At 34.5% G+C, this 22,072-nt stretch overlaps 2 protein-coding genes across 2 annotated transcripts; one reads left to right on the forward strand and one right to left on the reverse strand.

The window, feature by feature from the left end:
* The first annotated feature begins 836 nt into the window (after positions 1–836).
* LOC129244943 (salivary glue protein Sgs-3) lies at positions 837–9,499 on the forward strand. Its single transcript, XM_054882866.1, has 3 exons — positions 837–1,115; positions 1,221–2,091; positions 9,177–9,499. Exons 1-3 carry the CDS (start codon positions 1,113–1,115, stop codon positions 9,326–9,328), a joined length of 1,026 nt encoding a protein of 341 aa, XP_054738841.1. The 5' UTR covers positions 837–1,112; the 3' UTR covers positions 9,329–9,499.
* An 84-nt stretch (positions 9,500–9,583) lies between these two features.
* On the reverse strand, positions 9,584–21,036 carry LOC129244944 (SET and MYND domain-containing protein 4). Its single transcript, XM_054882867.1, has 7 exons — positions 20,585–21,036; positions 15,594–15,789; positions 15,172–15,516; positions 12,938–13,180; positions 10,389–10,724; positions 9,977–10,316; positions 9,584–9,901 (listed from the first exon to the last, which is right to left on the reverse strand). The coding sequence occupies exons 1-7, from the start codon at positions 20,901–20,903 to the stop codon at positions 9,707–9,709; spliced, it is 1,974 nt and encodes a 657-aa protein (XP_054738842.1). The 5' UTR covers positions 20,904–21,036; the 3' UTR covers positions 9,584–9,706.
* Positions 21,037–22,072: the final 1,036 nt, after the last annotated feature.

Below are 22,072 nucleotides of genomic sequence, written 5' to 3' on the forward strand. Positions count from 1 at the left end.
ATAAGTGAAATTATGAGAATTTTTTCAGCAACGCTAATAGCCCTGCATAGTATTCGATATTTCAGCTTTCGGAACTGGGTTTTTATATGTCACCTCGTAGCTTTGTCAAGCAAGGAATGGATGAAGAGCACTTCGCACCATTTTTCTCATTGGTGTTTGCTGCTAGTTGTCATTCCTGCGTGATAAAACTGAAATTGCTTTGAATAACCAAAGAAAGTAATATCTTAAACCATTTAGAAAAAAGCAGGCTATTGCAAGTAGGTATGGCTGAGTTTGAATTTTCCATATGTCAAGTACAACAAGTACACTTATACTCTCAAGTGTGCCCATACACACACACATACAAGATCTTTATGTTTTTATTTGTATTGTTTTTCCACATATGAACGTTGGATTCTCATCAGCTTAGGCGGGTAAACAGACCTGCAATAGTGGGGCTTAGTCATCGAATTCGCGCAAGGTGCCGAATAAACATCAGTCGTCAAATGCCAATAGCTACCCACAAATGCCTATCGCATTTCGAGGTGAAGAGCAGCAAGCGGTTAAAGCTGGGCTGAGGACGAGCTGCCAACGTCACCAGCATCATTTTGCACCCCAAAACCCGCTCAAGTGTGTAAATAAAGTTCATGCAAGTAACCCATACTTGTGTACATATATGGTTAGATAGGTACATATTTGTGCGTGTGTGTGCGTATGAAGACGAATGCATAGATAAATAATTTGTTGATATGTCAAGGCGCTTACGAGCAGCTAATGAAACCACCAGTTATCAGCCCTATGATGTAGGAATTTGCACTAAAATGCTGGCGGTTATTCAACAACGAATAAATAAATGAATGAACGAACTCGCATGAAGCAAGTATGTGACTGAATGAAAACGATCATATTTCGTAGTTCACATGCTCGTGATAAATGCTGCCAGACACCGACGGCAAGCTTGAGCCATTTCAGTGCGAATTCAATTTGGTGACAACCGGCGTGCGAGCTGGTAGGAATAGTAGGAAAGAAGTTCTGTTGGTGAATGGAAGTGCCGTCAAGCAGAGAAGTGAAAATATTATTAAAATACGAAAATTAGCAAGAAACATATGCAAGATTTGTAAATTTTCAATAAAATGGTAATTGTGTGTAGTATATTGAACAAAAGTAAAGAAATACAACAAAAAAATATATTTTCAATAAAAATTCCTTTGCTAATAAATATTTGAAATTTTCATCACAAGGCAAGAGTGCAGTTTCTTTGGTGCAGTGTTTTGCTTTTAAGTCTCGCTGTGGCGCAAGATTTCGAGCCTGAACCGTTAGAACCCGAAATAGTAACAACGAGTGCACCTCAAACTACCACCGAGCTGCCCATAACAACCACTGAGCTTACTACCGATGCGCCAACAATTATTACCACGACAACAGAGAATCCTGTGCCCGCTACAACAACTATGACAACAGAGCAACCAACAACAACTGCCGAAACACTTACGACTACAACCACTCCTGCCACTACAACGACGACAACAGAGCAGCCAACAACAACAACACCAAGAGTGCCTACTACTATTCTCACTACTACGACTACAGAGCAGCCAACAACAACAACAACAACACCAAGAGTGCCTACTACTATTCTCACTACTACGACTACAGAGCAGCCAACAACAACTACAGAAAGACTTACTACTACTACTACTACTGCCACTACCACGACTACCGCACAACCAACAACCACAGCAAGTCCTACGACCACTACTACTACAACAACAACAGAGCAGCCAGCATCATCAACGACAACAACACCAAAAACAACCACTACCACTGCATTACCGCAAACAACTACTAAGCGCTGGCCAGATTTTCCCATATTTCCAACAACAACTAGTACCACTGCAAGACCAATAACTACTGCAAGACCAATAGCTCCTGCAAGACCAACAACTACAATAAAACATCCAGGTTATCCACCATATCGCCCAGTAAATCCATGGAAACCATATGTGCCTCCATATCGACCACAAAAACCAAATCCCCCTCAGGATCCACCACAAAATCGCTGCTACTATAGATCGCATCGCGGATCGCCATATTTACAGTGGATGTGCGGCAGTAAGTAAATGACTATACTAACATATGAGCAATTCTATGTCGAGATCTTCTGCCATAGTATTTTGAATTTGGCGTTACATTTTGCTGAGCATTGGTTTATTTGTGACTTGAGTGTAAAAAGAATTAAACTGAAAATATTTGAAAAAAAAATTATAACTTCGAGATATAGGTATTCAATGTTCAAAATTTCGGTACATAGTTTTTTAAAGTCAAATTGTTTCGGTTTTCGGTTAAAATATAATTTTATGGACATTTCGGTACTTAGTATTTTAGTTTTAGGATAAAATATAATTAAAAAAATTTTTTTGTTTTGGAAAAACTAAATTTTTTGTTAAAAATGTTTACAAAAAAAATTGTTTTTGGTAATTTTTCAAAACATTATTAATCTGTGTAGAAAAATTTTTTTTCGTTTTCTCGGCAAAAAAAAATTTTTGGGAAAAAATTTAATTTTTTCTCAAAATTTTAAAAAAATTTGTAACTTTTGAAAAACTCCACAGACAGATTTTTTCTTGTTCCTTCTTGACAAAATTTCGGTGAATAGTTTTTTAAAGTCAAAATGTTTCTGTTTTTAGATAAAATATAATTTTATGAAAATTTTATTGGAACATTTTATTTTTTGTTCAAAATTAAAAAAAAAATTGAAAAACTGCACAATCAAATTTTTTTCTTTTTCCCAAAAAAAGTCGGTACTTAGTTTTACAAAAGTTTTAGGACAAAATATAATTAAAAAGAATTTTTTTTTTGGAAAACTAAATTTTTTTGTTCAAAATTTTTAGGAAAAAAAATTGTTTTGAAATTTTTGAAAATTATTATTATTAATATGCGAAGACAATTTTTTTTCTTTTCCCCGGCAAAACAAATTTTTTTGGGAATTAATTTTTTTTTTACTTAAAATTAAAAAAACAAATTGCTTTTGTAATTTTTGAAAAACACCACAGATAGATTTTTCTTTTTTCCTTCTTGACAAAATTTCGGTGAATAGTTTTTTAAAGTCAAATTGTTGCGGTTTTTAGATGAAATATAATTTTATGGAAAATTTAATTGGAAATTTTTATCTTTTGTTCAAAATTTAAAAAACAATTTGAAAAAGTCCACACACAGAATTTTTTCTTTTCCCAAAAAAAGTGGATACTTAGATTTTTAGTTTAACAAAAGTCTTTTTTTTTAGAAAACTAAATTTTTTGCTCCAAATTTTTAGAAAAAAAATTGTTTTTGAAATTTTTGAAAATTATTATTATTAATCTGTGTAGAAAAAATTGTTTTCACGGCAAACAAAATTTTTTTGGGAAAAAATTTAAGTTTTTACTCAAAATTTAAGAAAAAATTGTAATTTTGGAAAAACTCCACAGACAGATATTTTCTTTTTCCTTGACAAAATTTCGGTGAAAATTTTTTTTAAGTCAAAATGTTTCGGTTTTAAGATAAAATATAATTTTATGGAAAATTTTATTGGAAAAATTTATTTTTTGTTCAAAATTTAAAAAAAAATTGAAAAACTTCACAGACAAAATTTTTTCTTTTCCCAAAAAAAGTCGGTACTTAGTTTTTTAGTTTAACAAAAGCTTTAAGATCAAATATAATTTGAAAAAATTGTTTGCTGAAAATTTTTAGAAAAAAAAAATTGTTTTTGAAATTTTTGAAAATTATTCTTATTATTCTTTGAGGACAAAATTTTTTCTTTTTTCCGGCAAAAACAATTTTTTTGGGAAAAATTTAATTTTTAACTCAAAATTAAAAAAAAAATTGCTTTTGTAATTTTTGAAAAACTCCACTGACAGTTTTTTTCCTTCTTGGCACAAAAATACAAGTATTATAAGAAGTTAACTGAGAAATTTTGTGAAACAAAATTATAATTGTGAAAAATTGCGGTGAATAGTTTCTTTAAAGTCGAATTGTTTCAGTTTTAGGATCAAATATAATTTAAAAAAAGTTATTTTGGAAAACTAAATTTTTTGTTCAAAATTTATAGAAACATTTTTTTTTTTTGTAATTTTTGAGAAACTCCACAGACACATTTTTTTCTTTTTCCCAATAAAATTATATACGTATTTTTTTTAAATAATTTTTTTCGGTTTTAGGATAAAATATACTTATACAAAACTTTTATTTTTATGTTCAAAATTTTTAGAAAAAGAATTGTTTTTGAAAGTTTTGAAAAACTCCAGAAACAGATTTTTTCTTTTCCTCAAAAGTTTCTAATATTCCTTTTTTACCAAAAGTTCTTAAAAAAACAAAATTTTTTCAACTATAGTTTATCTTAGTACATAAAAAATGTATGAAAAAGAGCCGAAGATAATTATATTTCTAGAACTCGATACCGAAATTTTCTGTGTTGAATAAATCTCAAAATTAATAATTGTGTTTCAAGTTTTTTTTTCAGTTTACTTCAAGTCGGTAAATAAACCAGTTTTCAGAAAAATTTGAGAACATGTCCAAAATCACTTGGCTTGGAACTGCCCAAGATTCAATCACTTGTATTATTAGAATTCTGACACTCCCTTACAAAAGGTGGCATTTAGGAAGGCTGCAGGAAGAGAAAAAAATTAAAGCTCGTTTAGTAAAAATGGTAGCTAAAAAAGGGTTTTTTTACATAAGGGAAAACTAATGGCTTAACTTAATTCAAGAATTATATTTAATTTTTAAATTTAAAACAGATCGCGAAGTTGCGATTTTCTCCATTATGAAGCTTTCATGTTACCTAAGTATCATAAAATAGGGTCATAATGAATAGAGGAAAAAAAACCAATGTCCTGGAGTAATTATGAATTAGGCTCCTGAATTTGTCGAGGCAAACCAATGTAAAATCTGAGACGCCTACCACAATGCGTTTTTATTTTGGCGTGAACCTTTCATTCCCACATTTTGCACTCTTATTTCTTAGATTGCATTGAATCGATAAAAAAAGCTTCAAAATTCGATCGCTAGGAATTTGCTTCGAAAGTCTCATTTTGCTGAGATTTTATTTAGGCCGCCGATTCAATTAGTACCAACATTGGCAATAATCCGTTGAAGTGAAGCTAAAATCTTCAAAAACCAAAAAAATAACACTACAGAAACAAATCTTTTTTCAGTGAATCATATCTTTTTTGAAGATTTTAATACGAAGAAATTGTACTTTGTTTTTACAAACAATTTTCTTCAACATTACCCGACCAATGCTGGTCGTTTTGGCAACCGTTGCTCTCATTTTCGCTCGCCACTCTTATTTCTTACTCCTATCATTTCTAGAGAAAAAATTCAAAATCTTTCTAGGATTACAAATTTAAATTTAATGAGGACTACACCGTGCGACAAGAGTTATTTAACATTTTTGTTATCGCCAGGACCAATATAGATTTTGTATGGTATCCACTGCGTATACTTTATTTCTTTTGTGGAAAGATTCAACTATTATTTTTACGTTTTTACAAAACAGCAGGGAAAAAGGTTTAAAAATAAACAATAATTTATTTTTAGTATCTGGATACATTTACCTCCTCTCGTTTGATATTCGTACTAATATCATGGAGGGAGTATAAGTATTTAAAGCCATTTTTTTGAAAAATTGAGTTATTTGAAACATTCAAGCCATTTGAAAAATTAAATTGATGGGAATAAGAAAAACATATGCACATGAAATTTTTATAGCCTCAATATAATTACCTTCTGGGTATGTCTCGAATTTGGTACAGTCACTCCTGTTGTTTTTAATCACAGCTGTACATACACTAATACCAGTATTTGCAATAAAAACAGCGCAACATATTGTAAAGTTTTAGCTACACATAGAATTTTTTTTTTTTCATATTACAATTTTTATTTTATTTTTTTCAAAATGTAGTTCCTTATAAATACTACAACTAAAGCCATATGACTTAAGACTTTGAACTTTTTTTTAATTTAAAAAAATTTCACAAACATCCATCAAGATTTACGGATGGATACGGTACTCTTAACGGATGTCTATGCCAACTTGAATGTAGCTTACTGGCTAATTGATAAAAATTGGCGGGGTAGTAGTACCGCAATTTGTAGTGACAATCAAGCTGTACTCAAAGCCCTTGCTAACCCACGCTGCTCTTCGAAGTTAGTCGGTGATTATAAGACAAAACTGAACAGTGTTGCAAATCACAACAAAGTTTGTCTTATTTGGGTGCCTGGACATTGTGGTTTTACAGGGATCGTGTTTGCTGATAAACTAATATAGCTAATGAATGCGCTGCAAGCATCCCTCTAGGCCCTGAACCCTTTCTAGGTACCAATTATGCATCGATTCAATTAAGGTTTGACGTCTACATGAGGTTTACCCATAGAGGACTTTGGTCTGGGCTGGGCTGCTGTTGAGTAGCTAAGTGCTTTGTGAAATAACCAAACAGAAAAATAGCGACCTTTCCCCTGAAACTTAATAGAAAGACTTGAGAGTGCTGGTGGGTACAATAACAGGGCACAAAGTCTGTGGTCAGCATATGGCTGCCATGGGGATCGTCGACAGCCCGATATGCCTTTCCTGCTGTGAGAATGAGGATACTGCAAAGCACTGTAGCTGTCCGGCGTTTTCTAGAATCATACTTAGGCTATTGGGAAGCGATGTCCAGAGTATGGACAAAGTTCATACTCATCCTTTTCCGGACCTCTTAAGTTTCAACAACGCATCCCAAAAGATTCACGGAAGAGTAACATCCAACCAATTTCTCCGTCTTGCCATCCATACTGTATCTGTCCTCTCTCTGTTCTTTAAACTGTTATCTATGTAGTAGTAGTACAATGAATTTCCTGAATGAGTGCTTGGACTTTTCGGACCCCCCACAAATCTAATTTAATTTAAAGCAAAACATAAAACTACAAACTAAAACAAAAAAAAACACACGTCAAGTGGTGCGTTAGTTCATTATAGGTGAGTGTCGATATCTCCTTATCGTGCTGCGGAAGATCTCCCCCTTTTTCCCCTTTTTATTGTTAACAAATTTCCTTTAAAAACAGTTGTTCTATATTCGCGTGGATTTTTGAAATATTTTTTTTTTTTGCTGGCGAATGATACAAATTTTTTATATTGAGAAAAATTACAAAAACAATTGTAAAAAATCAACGCGACTTTTCAGCCACTTCTTTATACCAAAATTGTTTTTTTTATGTTTAGTCCGAATTTATTGCTTTAAAATTTTTAATTAAACAAAAAAAGATTTCAATAAATTTTAAAAATTTTTTTTTGGTATGAAGAAGTGATATAAGCGTTGATTTTTAACTAATTTTTTTTTTTACTGGCGAATGATCGAACATTTTTTGTATGCATAAAAATTACACAACAATTGTAGGAATCAATGTTACTTTTTTTATCTTTACTGTCAATTAATTCTTTTAAAATTCCTGATTAAAAAAAAAGATTTCAATAAATTTTCTTAAAAAGCAATAAAAAAAGTTTTGTTATAAAGAAGTTTGAAATATATATATATTTTGTTTTTGCTGGCGAATGCTCGAAATTTTAATATATTGAGAAAAATTACGAAAAAAATTCTCAGAAATCAACGTGACTTTTGAGCTACTTCTTTATACCAAAATTTGTTTTTCTTAAGTTACCTCCAAATTTTTTGCTTTAAAATTTTTAATTAAAAAAAAAAGATTTATATACGCATTGATTTTTGAACTAAATTTTTATTATAATATATTTGCTGGCAAATGATCGAACATTTTTTATATATAAAAAAGTTAAAAAAAAATTGTGAGAAATCAACTCTTGTTTACTCCAAATTTATTATTTTAAAATGTTTAATTAAAAATAAAAAGATTTCAATGAATTAAAAAAAATTTTTTTTTTTTTTTTTGGTATGAAGAAGTGGCCCCATATTTGAGTTGATTTTTGAAATATTTTTTTTTTAGCTGGTGAATGGTCGAAAACTTTTTATGTGCAGAAAAATTACAAAAATCATAAATCATCGTGACTTTTTTTGCCAAAATTTGTTTTTTCTATGTTTACTCCAAATTTATTGCTTCAATTTTTAATTAAAAAAATATTTCAATGAATTAAAAATTTTTATTTTTTTTGTTCCGAAGAAGTGGCTTGCGTTGATTTTTGAAATATGTTTTTTTTTGCCAGCGAGTTATTGAAATTTATTTTAAATGCAGTAAAATTACAAAAAAAAATTGTCATACTTGTGACTTTTGTTTTTTCTATGTTTACTCCAAATGTATTGCTTTAATTTTTAATTAAAAAAAGGTTTCAATAAATTTAAAAAAAAATTTTTGTTTTTTTTTTGGTCTGAAGAAGTGGCTTGCGTTGATTTTTGAAATAATTTGTTTTTGCCAGCGAATTATTGAAATTTATTTTAAATGCAGTAAAATTACAAAAAAAAATTGTCAGACTTGTGATTTGTGAGTCACTTCTTGATACTAAAATTTGATTTTCTTATGTTGACTCCAAATTTATTGCAATCAGTGTTTTATTATATCAAACTATGAAACTGCGCAACCGAAATTTTTGATGAAATTAAAAAAAAAATGTTTTTTAATTTTGTATAAAGTTTTCAACTTCGAATTATATGGCTTTTGTCCTGATATAAACTATATTTGTATACAAAAATAAATAAATAAATAGTCATAGCTTTGCAATATGTCACGCTGCTATTATTGCGAACACAAGTGTACATGCAAATAGTGATGTAAAAGTTTAAAGACCTACATAAATGCAAAAGTCACGCATGCACATAACAATTTATTGATTAAATGCAATGAATTCTACTGAAAATCCTTGTCGTGGGGAATTCCTTATATTTGGGGAGAAAAAACAAGCAATTCCATAAATAGATTGGGCTACAGTAATTTTGTTTTTCATTGTTATCAGTGCCTTCACTCGAGCGGCGCACAGTTATCACGTACATATTTATATAATCAATTAACGCTTTTCAGTAGCACTGTTGTTGGGATGAGCGATTTCTTAGTAACTCTGTAGGACAATAAGCGATTTACGTCCACAGTTCACTTTACTTTCAATGCAACGATTTGATCGCTCCTTTGTTTTTGTTATTTTATTTTATTTTTAAACATGTTTAATAAGTTGCTCGCTGCTATGCGAAACTGATTTTTATTCATACGTCTCATTTTTTTCACTACAGAATGGCAATACCAATACCCAGTGCGTTGCTACCGCTGCTGCCTCTACACCGATGTCAGCTACGCCAGTTGCTACGAAGTGCATCGCTCCCACTGCCCACTGCCCGGTCAGCAGAATTACAAAACCTACAGCAATTATTGGTTGTATTTCTAATGGAGCTACATAACTAAATATATTTGAAGTATGTGCATGTATGCATTCATATGTATGTATATTTGTAGTTGTAGTTGTAGTAATGATTGTAAAATGAGATGAATAGTAGTGCGCATTTTTTTACTATTTTATATTTTTGTTGCGCAATTTTCATCATTTAGTATTGTTTGCTTGCCTGTTTGTAAATAATTTTCGAAATAAATGCAATTTTTTGCTGAATAAAAAACACTTTAATAAATATTGAATATCTACATATTAAACAATTACCAGTTGTTGCGCAAACATTTCGAATTTCATTACTAATGGCAATGTCACAAGCAATTAGCTTCATTAGCTGCATAACTCGGTACGTATGTATGTATGTAGGCACGGTAGGTACTAATTCAAATTATAGAAATTGCCCAAGTGCAGGAAACAATCCTTTGTGTGCTGCTGGCATTGACAAAAATCGGGGAAGGGCGGTGCCAGTACCTCGTACATAATCTTTAGTAGATCAATGAATTTGTTCAATGCCTTCGAGTAATCGCCTGCATCGTAGAGACGCTTGGCGGTGCGTGTCATCAATTCGGTGTCCTAAATGTACAAATCATCAACGCAGTTATGACACATTACGCAAAACAAAAATCAAAAAACATTATCTATGCGCACCTGCATCACTTTGAGCCCCTTCAAAATGTTTGTGCTCTCGCCGCAAGTCACGCATTTGATCATGAAATCATTGCAGGTGGCCGGCACTTCGATAATTGCTCTACACTGTTTCGGTCCATCGCAGCGGAAACGTATGACATCGGTTGGCAGCTGTTCAAAGGTGGGCCAATTCTCCAAACAGGGATCACAAGTGCAATCGAACCAGTAGAGGTCTTTAAGTTGTGCTTGGCGCTTATCGCGTCCTTCTTGCGTATAAATGGGTCCATAATTCTCGGCAATCTGTAGACCAGCTTCGATGGGGCGTATGGTATTGACATGTATGGTGGTGCCACGATAGTATCTGCATATTAAAATGTGAAAATACAAATAATGGGAATTCATACTAGCATTTAACAGACTGCCGGCTACCCACCGCACCACACCCGGGTCGCATGAGTGATTGAAGAGCGCCAAAGTTGGATAGAGGCCTCCGCCAATGAAGACCGTCTTCTCGTTGCCATCTGCCTTCTTGGCATGCAATTCGGCCACTTCGTGCGTATTGAATTGTATGAACTGCAGAGTACGCAAAATTATGCCGCCAATGGTGTTCAAATCTTCAGCTTTAGGTGACGCACCAAAGTAGCCAGCTTCTGCAAGGCATTTAGTTAGAAAGCGCGCCATGAGTGTGTGCTGGAAAAAGTTCGATGGTGGCCGTGTTTTTTCGTGGCGTTCCAGATGCGATACGCGTCTATAGTCGTCGCTGGGTAGTCTGTAGGAAAAAAATTGGAAAAACCCAGCTTTGTTTATATGTCATTTTTTTCAATTCCCTGATTAAAATTTTGCATGTTAAAATACAGAAGAAATACGCATATACATATTAACTATTTTCAAAGTTCAAATTAAAGAATTGTGATTGGGATTGATTAATTTCAGAATTTAGGTGTTTCTATTGACCAAAACCTTGCCAGGTGTATTCCAAACCTCATCAAACTTACCTACTTCCATCTTCTCAGAAAATATTGCTCCAATAATACTTTCAGAACAGTTTACTAAATAGAATGCAGTTACTATAGATTCTATGCGTTACCAGCAAAGTTTGGAGTACCAGAAAGCTTTTTCAGAAATAAGAAAATCCTTTCAATGAGGTATCTGCACTCTTATAAAGTATCAAATATTTTTTTGTTTTTTGTTAGTTTGGCAACTCGGAAAATTACATATTTCTTTCTTTTGCTGCGGTTTCTGCTGTGCGAAGTATACATTCGAGTAGGTTTTTTCATAATATCAGCTCATAAACTATCAGGCCAGTCCATAAATTCGTGCGTATTTTACACATAATTTCACTTTTGTACGATTTTTGCATAGAAAAAATTATTCGTGGAATATAATGGAACTATTTATATTTTCTTTGATATATTGTGCATGCAACAAGTGATTTTAATCGCTGATAGAAGCACGTGTTGTTAAAAAATAAAATGGATTTTGTATTTTTTTTATAAAAGTGTTAAAAATACAACAACTGCTGCTGCAGAAATAAACACTGTTCACGGAGAGGATAGCGTGAGTGTAAGGACTGCGCAAAAGTGGTTTTCAAAATTCCGAAGTGGTCGGCCGCAGGTCGTCCTGAAGTCTTGAACTCCGACGCCTTGCTCCAACTCGTGGAGGCTGAGCCAAATTTGACAGTCGATATGATAGCTCAGAGGTTAAATTCATCGCATGGAACAGTTCACAGGCACCTGGTTCAGTTGGGGAAGGTTTCAAAGCTGGGAAAATGGGTTCCGCATAGACTTTCCGTCGCCAACCTTCAGCAGAGAGTGAATGTGTGTTCTCAGCTGCTGCAACGGCTTCAAAATGAAAGTTTTTTGAACCGTATCGTTACTTGTGATGAAAAATGGGTCCTTTAGAATAATCCTGTTCGCAAGCGCCATTGGGTAGATAAAGATGAAACACCATAACCGACCCCTAGAGATGGCTTTCACCCCAAGAAGATTATCCTGTCTATTTGGTGGGATATGACCGGTATTGTTTATTATGAACTTCTGGAAAGAAACCAGACGATAACTGCTGATTATTATTCCCATCAGCTATCAAACCTGAATGAGGCACTTAACAAAAATCTACCGTCTTTAGACGCAAAGTTTTGTTTCACCACGACAACGCAAGACCTCATACCGCAAGGCAAACATTAGGCACGCTGAACGAGCTCGGATGGGAGCTAATGCTGCATCCACCATACTCTCCGGATATTGCACCTTCTGATTATCACCTTTTCCGTGGACTTCAATCCCATTGAGTAACAAGAACTACTCCTGAAAAGAAGCTATAAAAGGGGATATCGAATTTTGGCTCCAAGGACAAACAATTTTTTGAGCAGGGAATTAAAAATTTGCCTAAACGTTGGGAAGACATTGTAAATAATGAAGAAAAATATATTATTGATTAATAAATTCTTTAAACATCTTTTTTTATTAATTTTAAAACCACCTCTAAAAAACGCACGAGCTTGTGGACTGACCTGATACTCGTACATGTGTAACAGCTAGGCTACTATGGCCACAAATAAACAAGAAAAAGAAAAAAAAATTGCTTAGCCTCTCAAGAGATGATAACTCGAGGGTCGTGGCTTGTTTCGCCGGTATTTGGCTATTTGACAGGCATTCCTCGAGACTAGGAGTTTTCTCCCATGAATATTGCAGAAGTTGCAGAGATGAGGATGAGGAAGACACAATTGGGCAGTTCCTAGCAATTGTCTAGCCTTAGCTAAAATGGTTCATGTTCAACTGCCAAACAAACTGACGTTGAAATACAGTTTGGTTTCGTTAATGGGGCATCAAAAACATAAAATGTAAGCCTAATAACCAAGAAAGTTGCCTTATTATCTTTAGTTTACTCCGCTTTACTTTAACCAAAATAAAAATATGACGGCAAATTAAGAGCTAAATATATGCATATGTATGTGTGAGTGTAAAATTGTACGCCACATACTTGAGTATTTCAGCGATGGTTAACTCCTTCTCGATATCTTGTTTAATGTTTAAGAAATACTCCAAAGATTTATTAGCAAGAACGCGCAGAGCCATATGACAGTTAATTGATGCACCCGAACGCCAAATTGTAGGCAAAATTCCGCACTCGTATTTGTGATAAGTGGAACTGGCTTTGGATTGACACTCTTCGGAACAGTAGAGCACATCAGCGCACTTCGGACAAGCTACTGGTACTGCGGTTCTGGGAAGTAAAAGAATGTTTATTTACTGTGTATTATAAACTTATTGAATTAAAAATACAAATTAATAGAAAAAAATATTTTGTATTGAAATAAAGAGTTGTCCAAAAAGAGGTGTTATTTACGTAACAGATCAATGGTTTCGTTGCTTGTGTGGCACGCAGCGCGGTCTTGTTGAAAATAAACGTTGGCTATATCAATACCATCCAATTCCGGCTATAAAAAATTGTTAATCATCTCTCGATAGCGCAATCCATTCACGGTAACTGTTGCGCAAGCTTCATTTTCGAAAAAGTAAAGTCCAATGACTCCGCCGGACCATAAACCGCCCCAAACAGTCACACGTTGACCATGGAGAGGCTTTTCAACAATAACTCTTGGATTTTCTGAGCCCCAGATCCAACATTTTTGCTTGTTGACGAAGTCACCGAGGTGGAAGTGGGCCTCATCACTCAAGATGATTATTTTTCAATGGAATTCCGGATCATTTTCATGCATTTCAACGACCCAATCAGCAAAGACACGACGTTGTTGATCATCGGCCGGTTTGAGTTCTTGTGTTAACTGGACTTTATAAGCCTTAAGACCCAAACCTTTATGAAAAATACGGTGTAATGACGTTTGTGGAATGCCTAATTCCAAAGAGCGACGAGGAATAGACAAACCTGGGATTTATTTAACACTTTCGGTTACAACAGCAATATTTTTTGGCTGTTCTTGAGCGACGTGCACGGGTTTTATTCTTCACATCACTAACTCGTCCCAACAGCTCGAATTTTTTCACCAATTTCTGTATTGCGGCCCAAATGTGTTCGAGTTTTACGAACCGTCTCTGGCAAATTTTCACCATTTTTATAGGGCATTTCAATAATTTCAATGCGTTGTTCAAGCGAGTATCGTTTCATTTTTATTAATGGCGTAGTTTTTACTTGTCAAATATAAAAAAATGACAGCTTCAAAAGTGATATCTACCGAAATAGCGGACTATTCAAAATAACACCTGTTATTGGAAAACCCTTATCTATAATATCTAATCAATGTATTTTTTAAATTTAAAAAAATTATTGATTTTTAAATTTCACTAAAACAAAATATTTCTTGAGGGGTTAGGGGTATACAGAATTTTTAAAATTATTCAACAATTAACAAAGGGCGCTCGGCTGCTCCGGAGCTCGATAGCAAAAATTTAAAAACGTTCCATGTTTTTCGAACTGGTGATCACTGTAACTTAAAAACCGCTTGGTAGATTTCATTAAAATGTATACTGCTTTTGAAGAACATAAAAAACTCGTGCCTCATGGAAGGATTTTTTTTTTTTCAAAATATCGAATTTTTTAAACAATTAATTGTCGGTTTTTCTCTCGAAAATATGAAAAATATTTCCTGAGGCTGCCATATTGTTAATTTTGAAAAAAACCTGCGATCAGGCACAAGATTATCTATTAATAAAACTAATTTCTCTTGTCCGATTGTCTTTAGATGAATCTCCAAGGACTTGTGATGACCACCGCAAAGGACTTCTGGAGAAACGGGCTCCACACAAATTATGAACTTTTTTTTTTTATTTTACTAAAGTCACGTCAAATCTCGGTGAAACACCAAAATTAATAAAAACATTTTTCTAATAGCGGTCGCCCCTCGGCAGGCGATGACAAACCTCCGAATGTATTTCTGCCATGAAAAAGCTCCTCATAAAAATATCTGCTGTTCGGAGTCGGCTTGAAACTGTAGGTCCCTCCATTTGTGGAACAACATCAAGACGCACGCCACAAATAGGATGAGGAGCTCGGCCAAATACCCAAAAAGGGTGTACGCCCCAATTATATATAGGTATATATAAAGTCACGTCGAAACATGATTTATAAATGCTATGTTTTTATTTTTGTAAAATAAAGCAATTGACTAGGAAAAAAATATGTATTGAAAATCATCATTTTTTCGGTCCTCTCACTTCCCCTAACCCCTTAATCAACCTAATATTATTCCCAATTACCTTATAAAACAATTATCGCAATGCGTTTTAGCGAATTTTTCTAGCAGCACCGCCACAAATGGCTTCTCCACCAATATCTCCTCACCCACTGTAATATCGGTGGCAGCACGCGCAAATCTACCCTCCGCATAATTCTGATCGATGCGCACCGCTTCACTGAGGAACTCTTTCTCGTCGGGTATGGCCATGGTCAATTTCACCTCACCTAATTTCTTTTGTCGCTCCGCCTGTTTGCTGCTTTTTGGATCCCTTTCTAGCAACTTAATCATAGTCATGCAATCCAGGGACAATTTGCTGCGTTTATCCGAAGGCACTTTGGCATCATCCAATGCAGTGATACATTTTCTGCAATCATCAAGTGAGAGATTTAGTAAAGTATGTATGTATTGTATTTACGTATCCCGAAAGCACAAGCATCTCACTTGAAGCAATCGATGGCATGCGGAAAATTCTCCTGCGCTAGATAGCAACGCGCCTGACGCTCGTAAAGCTTGTATAGCAGCTCCTTTGGATATCCCAAATCTATGGAGCGTTTCACATCAATAAGCGTCTCATCGTATTTCTCCATGTGAAAGAGTGTGGCAGAGCGGTTTGCCAAGATAATCGCGCGTTCGCTTGCTAAAAAGAAAAGTGAATTCAGCTAACCAATAAAAATAATAGAGGAATACTCCTCTCACTAGTTGGCAACTCTGCATGGTGACAGTCGTGTAACTTGTGCGCTCCTATAAAAGTTTTGATTTTACCACGGATATTCTGAGATATAAATAAGCTCTGGCAGTTTTAGCGGAAGTGGTACTGGTGGTGATTGCATTTGTAAGGCGAAACGTTTGTACGAGTGAGTTGGAATTGAGAAATAAGCAGATTAGCCTGGTGGTGTTTCTTTTGGTGTTCCTTTTGTTCACTTCTTCGCGCGGATCAGTGTCCTAGTAACTGGAAGGAGAAGCGACGTCTAGCGGAAGGATCAAATACCGAAACAATCTTTTGGTTCGTGCATTAGATAAATGAGTGTTCAGACAATTGGAAGGTGAAGCGACATCTGGCGGAAGGACATCATCCCAAAACGATTTCTTGGTTGGTGTATTAGCTAAAGGAGGTGAAATACCATCCTATAAAGATAGAAGGCGCAACTTAGCATCCTGGAGAAAAGAAAAGCTGACCAGCTGTCCCCAATGGACACTAAAAACCAAACCCCAAAAATGCACAAAATGAGTACCCAAAAAGTTGGTGATTTGGATGTAGAAACTCTTAAGCTTATAATCAAAGAGAGTAACAATGAGATGCTTGAAAAATTAAATGAATTAAGTAGTGATGTGGCGGAGCTAAAGAAACAAAATGAATACTTATCGCAGGAGATCGAAAAAATTAAAGCTGAAAAGAATATGGATAAAATAAGACTCGCTCAGTTGGAAGACCATATCAAAAAACAAAATTTAATTTTCAAAGGCCTAACTGTAAGTACATCGACCAAGGAGGCAGTTGATAAAGTGTGCAAGGAAGTACTACAGATAAATGACGCATCAATTGTCAAATCGACAAAGAAAATCTACGAGCGAGATGGAAAAATGACGGTGCTGGCAGAAATCAGATCAGAAAAGGATATCGGAGATATTTTCAAAAAATCAAGTAAGCTTGCGGGTACAACAATCTATGTAGAAAGAGATCTTAATTTAGAGCGGCAACAAGACAAGAAAGTTATGATGCAATTGAAAAAAGATATTATGGCGATTTCCTCTAAACATCGAATTGGCGTCCGAGATGATAGAATGAAAGTAGCAAACAAATGGTTGAGATGGAATAAAGATAAAAAGCTGGTATGTGGCATGGAAGATGCAAATATTACATTGCAGCTTTTATATGAAAACAGACTTCAGAACGTTAAAATAGATTATAATATATTGTTAAGTAAAATTATTTCAAAAAATTAGAAAACGTCTGTCATAGCAAAATGATTAGCAAAAATAACCTTAAAAATATTAGAATTGAAAATAATTTAAAATGTGTACAAATTAAAATTAATATTATTTCCTTTAATGTCAATGGCCTTGAAAACAAATATATCTTCCCTGCGTTTTTCGACTATGTTAAAAAGCATGACGTTTTTGAACTTATAGAGACCCACCTAACCGAAGAGAAAATAAATCAAGCAAATAAATATTTCCCCGAGTTTGACACTTACTGGAAACCAGCAAGTCGTAGCAGCAAATTTGGAAGAGCGTCTGGAGGTTGCGTGTATGGAGTCAAAAAAGAGTTGCAAAAAAAGGGCATACGACATAGTTTCAAAGCCGAAAATGGAGTAGATGTGATAAGATTCCACGTAAAGGATGACATAATCACATTTATACCACTGTATATAAGAGGAGCAGCTTGGCACGAAGAAATTGAGGTTGTTAAGGAATTTTTCAAGGAAAACACAGAGAAGATATCAGTCGTTATGGGAGATCTAAATGTTAGAGTTGGAAATATACAACAAAATATTGAAGACTTGTACACAGCTACATTCTCAGCAGATACTGGAAAAAGGAGCTCAAGAGACGCGGTAATAAATAATAGAGGCAAAAATTTTATGGATTTCTGTGAAGACTATGGTTTAATTATATTGAATGGCAGAACAGCTGGTGATGAGGAAGGTAATTTGACTTACATAAGTGCAGTTGGTAATTCCGTAAACGATATATGCGCAGTTTCCCAAGAAGGTTTGAAATACATTGAAAGATTCGAAGTTGAATCAATGGTATGGTCTGACCACATGCCAATTAAATTAATATTAAAAACAAATATGGTACTAAACGAGTTGGAAAACATCAACTTATTGCCGAAAGTAGTACTTAAAGGAAAAGATAAGATAAATTATCATTTAAAATTAAACCAATACCTAAATAAGTTTAAAAATGGAGGAGAAATTATGGATCTGAAGAAGCTTGCCGACGTAATAAAAATGTCAGTGCCACAGTCACCTGCCAGAAATATTAAAATCACTTTTAAAAAAGCATGGTTCAATTTCAAATGTTTTAAGGCTAGGGAGCTATCCTTCAAATATCTGATTGATTTTAGAAAATCTAACATTGAAGACGATAAGCAAAAATATCTAAAAGCAAATCAATTTTATAGAAACGCATGTGAAAAAGCAAAGAAAGAATATTACGAAAAAATTGAAAAACGAATCAACAAAACTGCAAATGCAAAAGAATGGTGGAGTTTAGCGAAGGATATAAGAGGAAAGTCATTTCAAGTTGGTACAAATATCACTGCGAACGATCTTAAATACTATTTTCAAAGCCTACTAAACCAACCGGAATTAACAAAAGACATTTATTACGCAGCTGCGCTATGTAAAGATGAATATCTCGATAAAGATATAACATTTATGGAAGTTGAAAAAACCATTGAAAATGCTAAAACCAATAAAGCGCCAGGAGAAGATAGAATACCTTATGAGCTGCTAAAGTTTGCTTCGCCAGAATTTAAGTTAGAGTTAACAAAGGTATACAACATAATTTTTGAGAGCGGAAGAATCGATGAAACTTTTGAAAAAACGATAATTTTCCCAATTTTTAAGAAGGGAGATGTAAATGCAGCCAGTAACTATCGGGGAATATCGTTTATGAATTCTATCGCAAAGGTGTTAATGGGATTGATAAACGCAAGACTTGCTAATTGGGTAGAAAAAAACAACGTGCTCACAGAATTCCAAGCCGGCTTTAGAAGAAACTATTCAACTGTAGATAACATTTATAATCTTGCGTCTATTGTACATCTAAAGTTTCATGAAAATCAAAAAGTTTACGCATATTTTGTTGATTTCAAGGCGGCGTTCGACAGGGTGCCGAGGAGACCGATGATTTATAAACTTCGACAGATGGGAATATCTAGCAAAATAACGAACCTCATAGAAAATATTTACGGTAATACTAGATCGGCGGTTTGGACGGGAAAAGAAGTATCCGACTATTTTGAAACCTGTACTGGTGTGAAACAAGGATGTCTGTTGTCGCCATTATTGTTCATTTTATATCTAAACGATTTGCACGACTATTTAGAAGGTGGTCTATTGGTTGAGGGCATGAATATACGTATTCTCCTTTATGCCGATGATATCGTTCTCCTAGCGGATAACCCTAAAGTCATGCAATCCATGATTAATAACCTGGAGAAATACTGCGCTGAATGGAATATGGAAGTAAACCAAAATAAATCGGAGATGATGGTGTTTAGAAGAGGTGGACGACTTTCCCAGGCTGAAAAATGGTGGTACCAAGGTAAAGAAATTAAATTGGTGGCCGAATATAAATATCTTGGTGTCATTCTCACACCCAAAATGGCATTCGGCAAGCACTTAGAAGCCAGAAATACTTCAGCAAAAGCTAGTATTAATTGCACATGGAACGATTTTTTAGCGAAGCCATTCATTTCATTAAAATCAAAATGGAAGCTGTTCCAAGCGGTATGCAGAGCGATACAAACCTACGCAGCGCAAGTTTGGGGATATGCCTTATTCGATGAGGTAAATAAACTTCAACGCTACTTTATTAAAAGAATCCTCAAACTACCCGAGTTCACTCCAAATTATGCAATAACATTAGAAACTAATATAGAAGATAGCCACATGTATTCTTTAGAATTACACATGAAGTATATCTGGAAAACTATTTACAAATATAATTGCAACAGACTCCCACACAAACTAACGCAAGGCATCTTAAATAAAAATGTATTTTGGCTTAAACATCTGAACGACATGGGAATGGAGTTCGGTCTGAAGTTTGAAGAAAACATCACTTCTATAGACTGGCAAGATCGCTGTGTGCAACTTCTTACCGAAATGAGAGTAAAAGATATCAACATGGCAAGGCAAAAAGCACAGTCAAGCGAGAAGCGAATTTATAAACATTTAGACTACTCAAAAGGGGAATCATATATTAAAGAAGATATGCGGCTAGCTGATATTACGACAATTTTCAAAGCAAGATGTGGTTTACTGAAGCTAAATGCAACTACGTATGGAAATGCTCAGAAAATATGCACCCTCTGCAATTTAAACGAGGAAGAAAATATGCAGCACTTCTTAGGAAGATGTCCGGTACTGAAGGAGATCAGAATAAAATACCTAAACGCAGCGAAGCTAAATGAAGCAGAAGTAATAGATATACTTAATGGCCACAATTGGAAAATACTAACTTGCTTTATATACTCAGCCTTACGCTATAGAAATTTTCTTATTGCAGAGTTCAATTTTTGATTAATTTTTGAGTTGTGACAGACAACATTGTTATTGCCACAAATTTATTATTTCTTTCTTTATGTATTTATATGTATATTTAAACGAATTATTGTAAAAATTATTGTAATGTAAGATGAAATATTTATAAATAAATAAAGAAGAATTACTACTACTTACTACTACTACTCCTCTCACCCTTGTCCTCCGGTAAAGCCATATAACTTCTTGTGTAGAAAAGCATTGCTTCAAACCAATTCTTAGCTTTGAATGCCTGATTGCCCTTCTCCTTCAATTGTGCTGCCGTGTCGACATCTTTGCCCGCATACACCCTTCTCACTTGCAGCTCGGCATCGCGTTCCCGCACGCCAGGAAATTGCTCGACAAATGTCAGCCGCTCGTAATCGTTGCGACATGCCGCAATTTTGGCCACCTCCATATCAAAAATGCTCGATTGCGAGTTTTTCAGGTTAAGATAGTAGTCGGGGAAAAAGCCGGTTTTCTCCACTAAAGGCATTTTTCTTCAATTGTAAGCAATAGGGGTTTGACGAAAGGGGTTATTAATAAGTTACAACAATTCTTATATTTAGTATATCGATAGAAAATATAATCTTTCACTTTTTGCTATACAAAATTGAACTTTTCTTTCAGAAAACTGCAGCTGAACTGAAAATATGGAAAATCTGCCCATAGCGTGGTGTTTCAATATTTGTGGTTGAAATGTATTTTTAGATTTGTTAAGAGCATCGATATCGCTTCGAAGAGAACCCGCACAGAAATACCGAAATTATGCACTCTTTGATGCTTACACGAAAAATGGATTGCGGGAGCGTGAAGATGGTTTGTTTACAAACAGAAATAGCCACGAAAGAAAGAATAACTTAAAAAGCGCCAACATAATGTAGAAAATGTAATTGAAGAGGAGGAAAATATAAGGTAAACTATTCTGTTGGTTTATGGGGCTAGGGGTGGTCAGAATTTTCAAAAAATTGGATTTTTTTTTGCATTTTCTTAAAGTGTAATATCTTAGAAATTTTGTGTGAATATTTTAAATGAATCCAATAAATATTTTTCGAGTTATTCAAGAATTAACAAAGGGCGCTGGAGTGCTCCGAAGCGTTCGTATGCTGAAAAATGGAAGCTGCAGGTGTAAAAGTGGCAGATAAGCGCGTTAACGATAACTCTCGAGAAGGCAGAATGCTACGTAGGCAGGGCCGTAGAGAGCATATCCGGGCCCCGGGGAAAAATTGCAAATGCGGACCCTTTCCAATTATGTCTAATTCATATAATTCGAATTACTCTCGAGTCCGGGCCCCTCTGATAACTCCGGGCCCGGGGTAAAAAGTACCCGATCTCCCCCCCTCTCGTCGGGCCTGTACGTAGGCAACAGCAAATCGATATTTTAGAAGCTGCTATGACGGCTGAAGAACTATTATATGACTCAGGAATAGATGATGGCAACACTTTAAATGCATTTTTCTCAAAACTATGTTTTCTGAACTGGTGTTTACTGTAACTTAAAAACCGCTTAATAGATTTCAATAAAATTTATACTGCATAAAAACATAAAAAACTCGTGCCTGATCGAAGAATTTTTTTGTTTTTTTTTTTTCAAAAAATTCGATTTTTTTTCAACTATTAATTAATTGTCGGCTTTTTTCTCGAAAATCTGTAAAATATTTCCTG

The sequence above is a fragment of the Anastrepha obliqua genome, chromosome 4 (assembly GCF_027943255.1).
Source record: "Anastrepha obliqua isolate idAnaObli1 chromosome 4, idAnaObli1_1.0, whole genome shotgun sequence".
Classification (NCBI taxonomy): domain Eukaryota; kingdom Metazoa; phylum Arthropoda; class Insecta; order Diptera; family Tephritidae; genus Anastrepha; species Anastrepha obliqua.

Bases quoted from the DNA above. Each gene is read 5' to 3' on its own strand.
- LOC129244943 (XM_054882866.1), top strand. The intron at 2,092-9,176 runs GTAAGTAAATGA...TTTTCACTACAG, and splicing joins TTTACAGTGGATGTGCGGCA to AATGGCAATACCAATACCCA.
- LOC129244944 (XM_054882867.1), bottom strand. From the start codon at position 20,903: ATGCCTTTAGTGGAGAAAACCGGCTTTTTCCCCGACTACTATCTTAAC. The intron at 13,181-15,171 runs GTAATTGGGAAT...TTTACTTCCCAG, and splicing joins TGCGATAATTGTTTTATAAG to AACCGCAGTACCAGTAGCTT. The intron at 10,725-12,937 runs GTATGTGGCGTA...TTTTTCCTACAG, and splicing joins ACCATCGCTGAAATACTCAA to ACTACCCAGCGACGACTATA.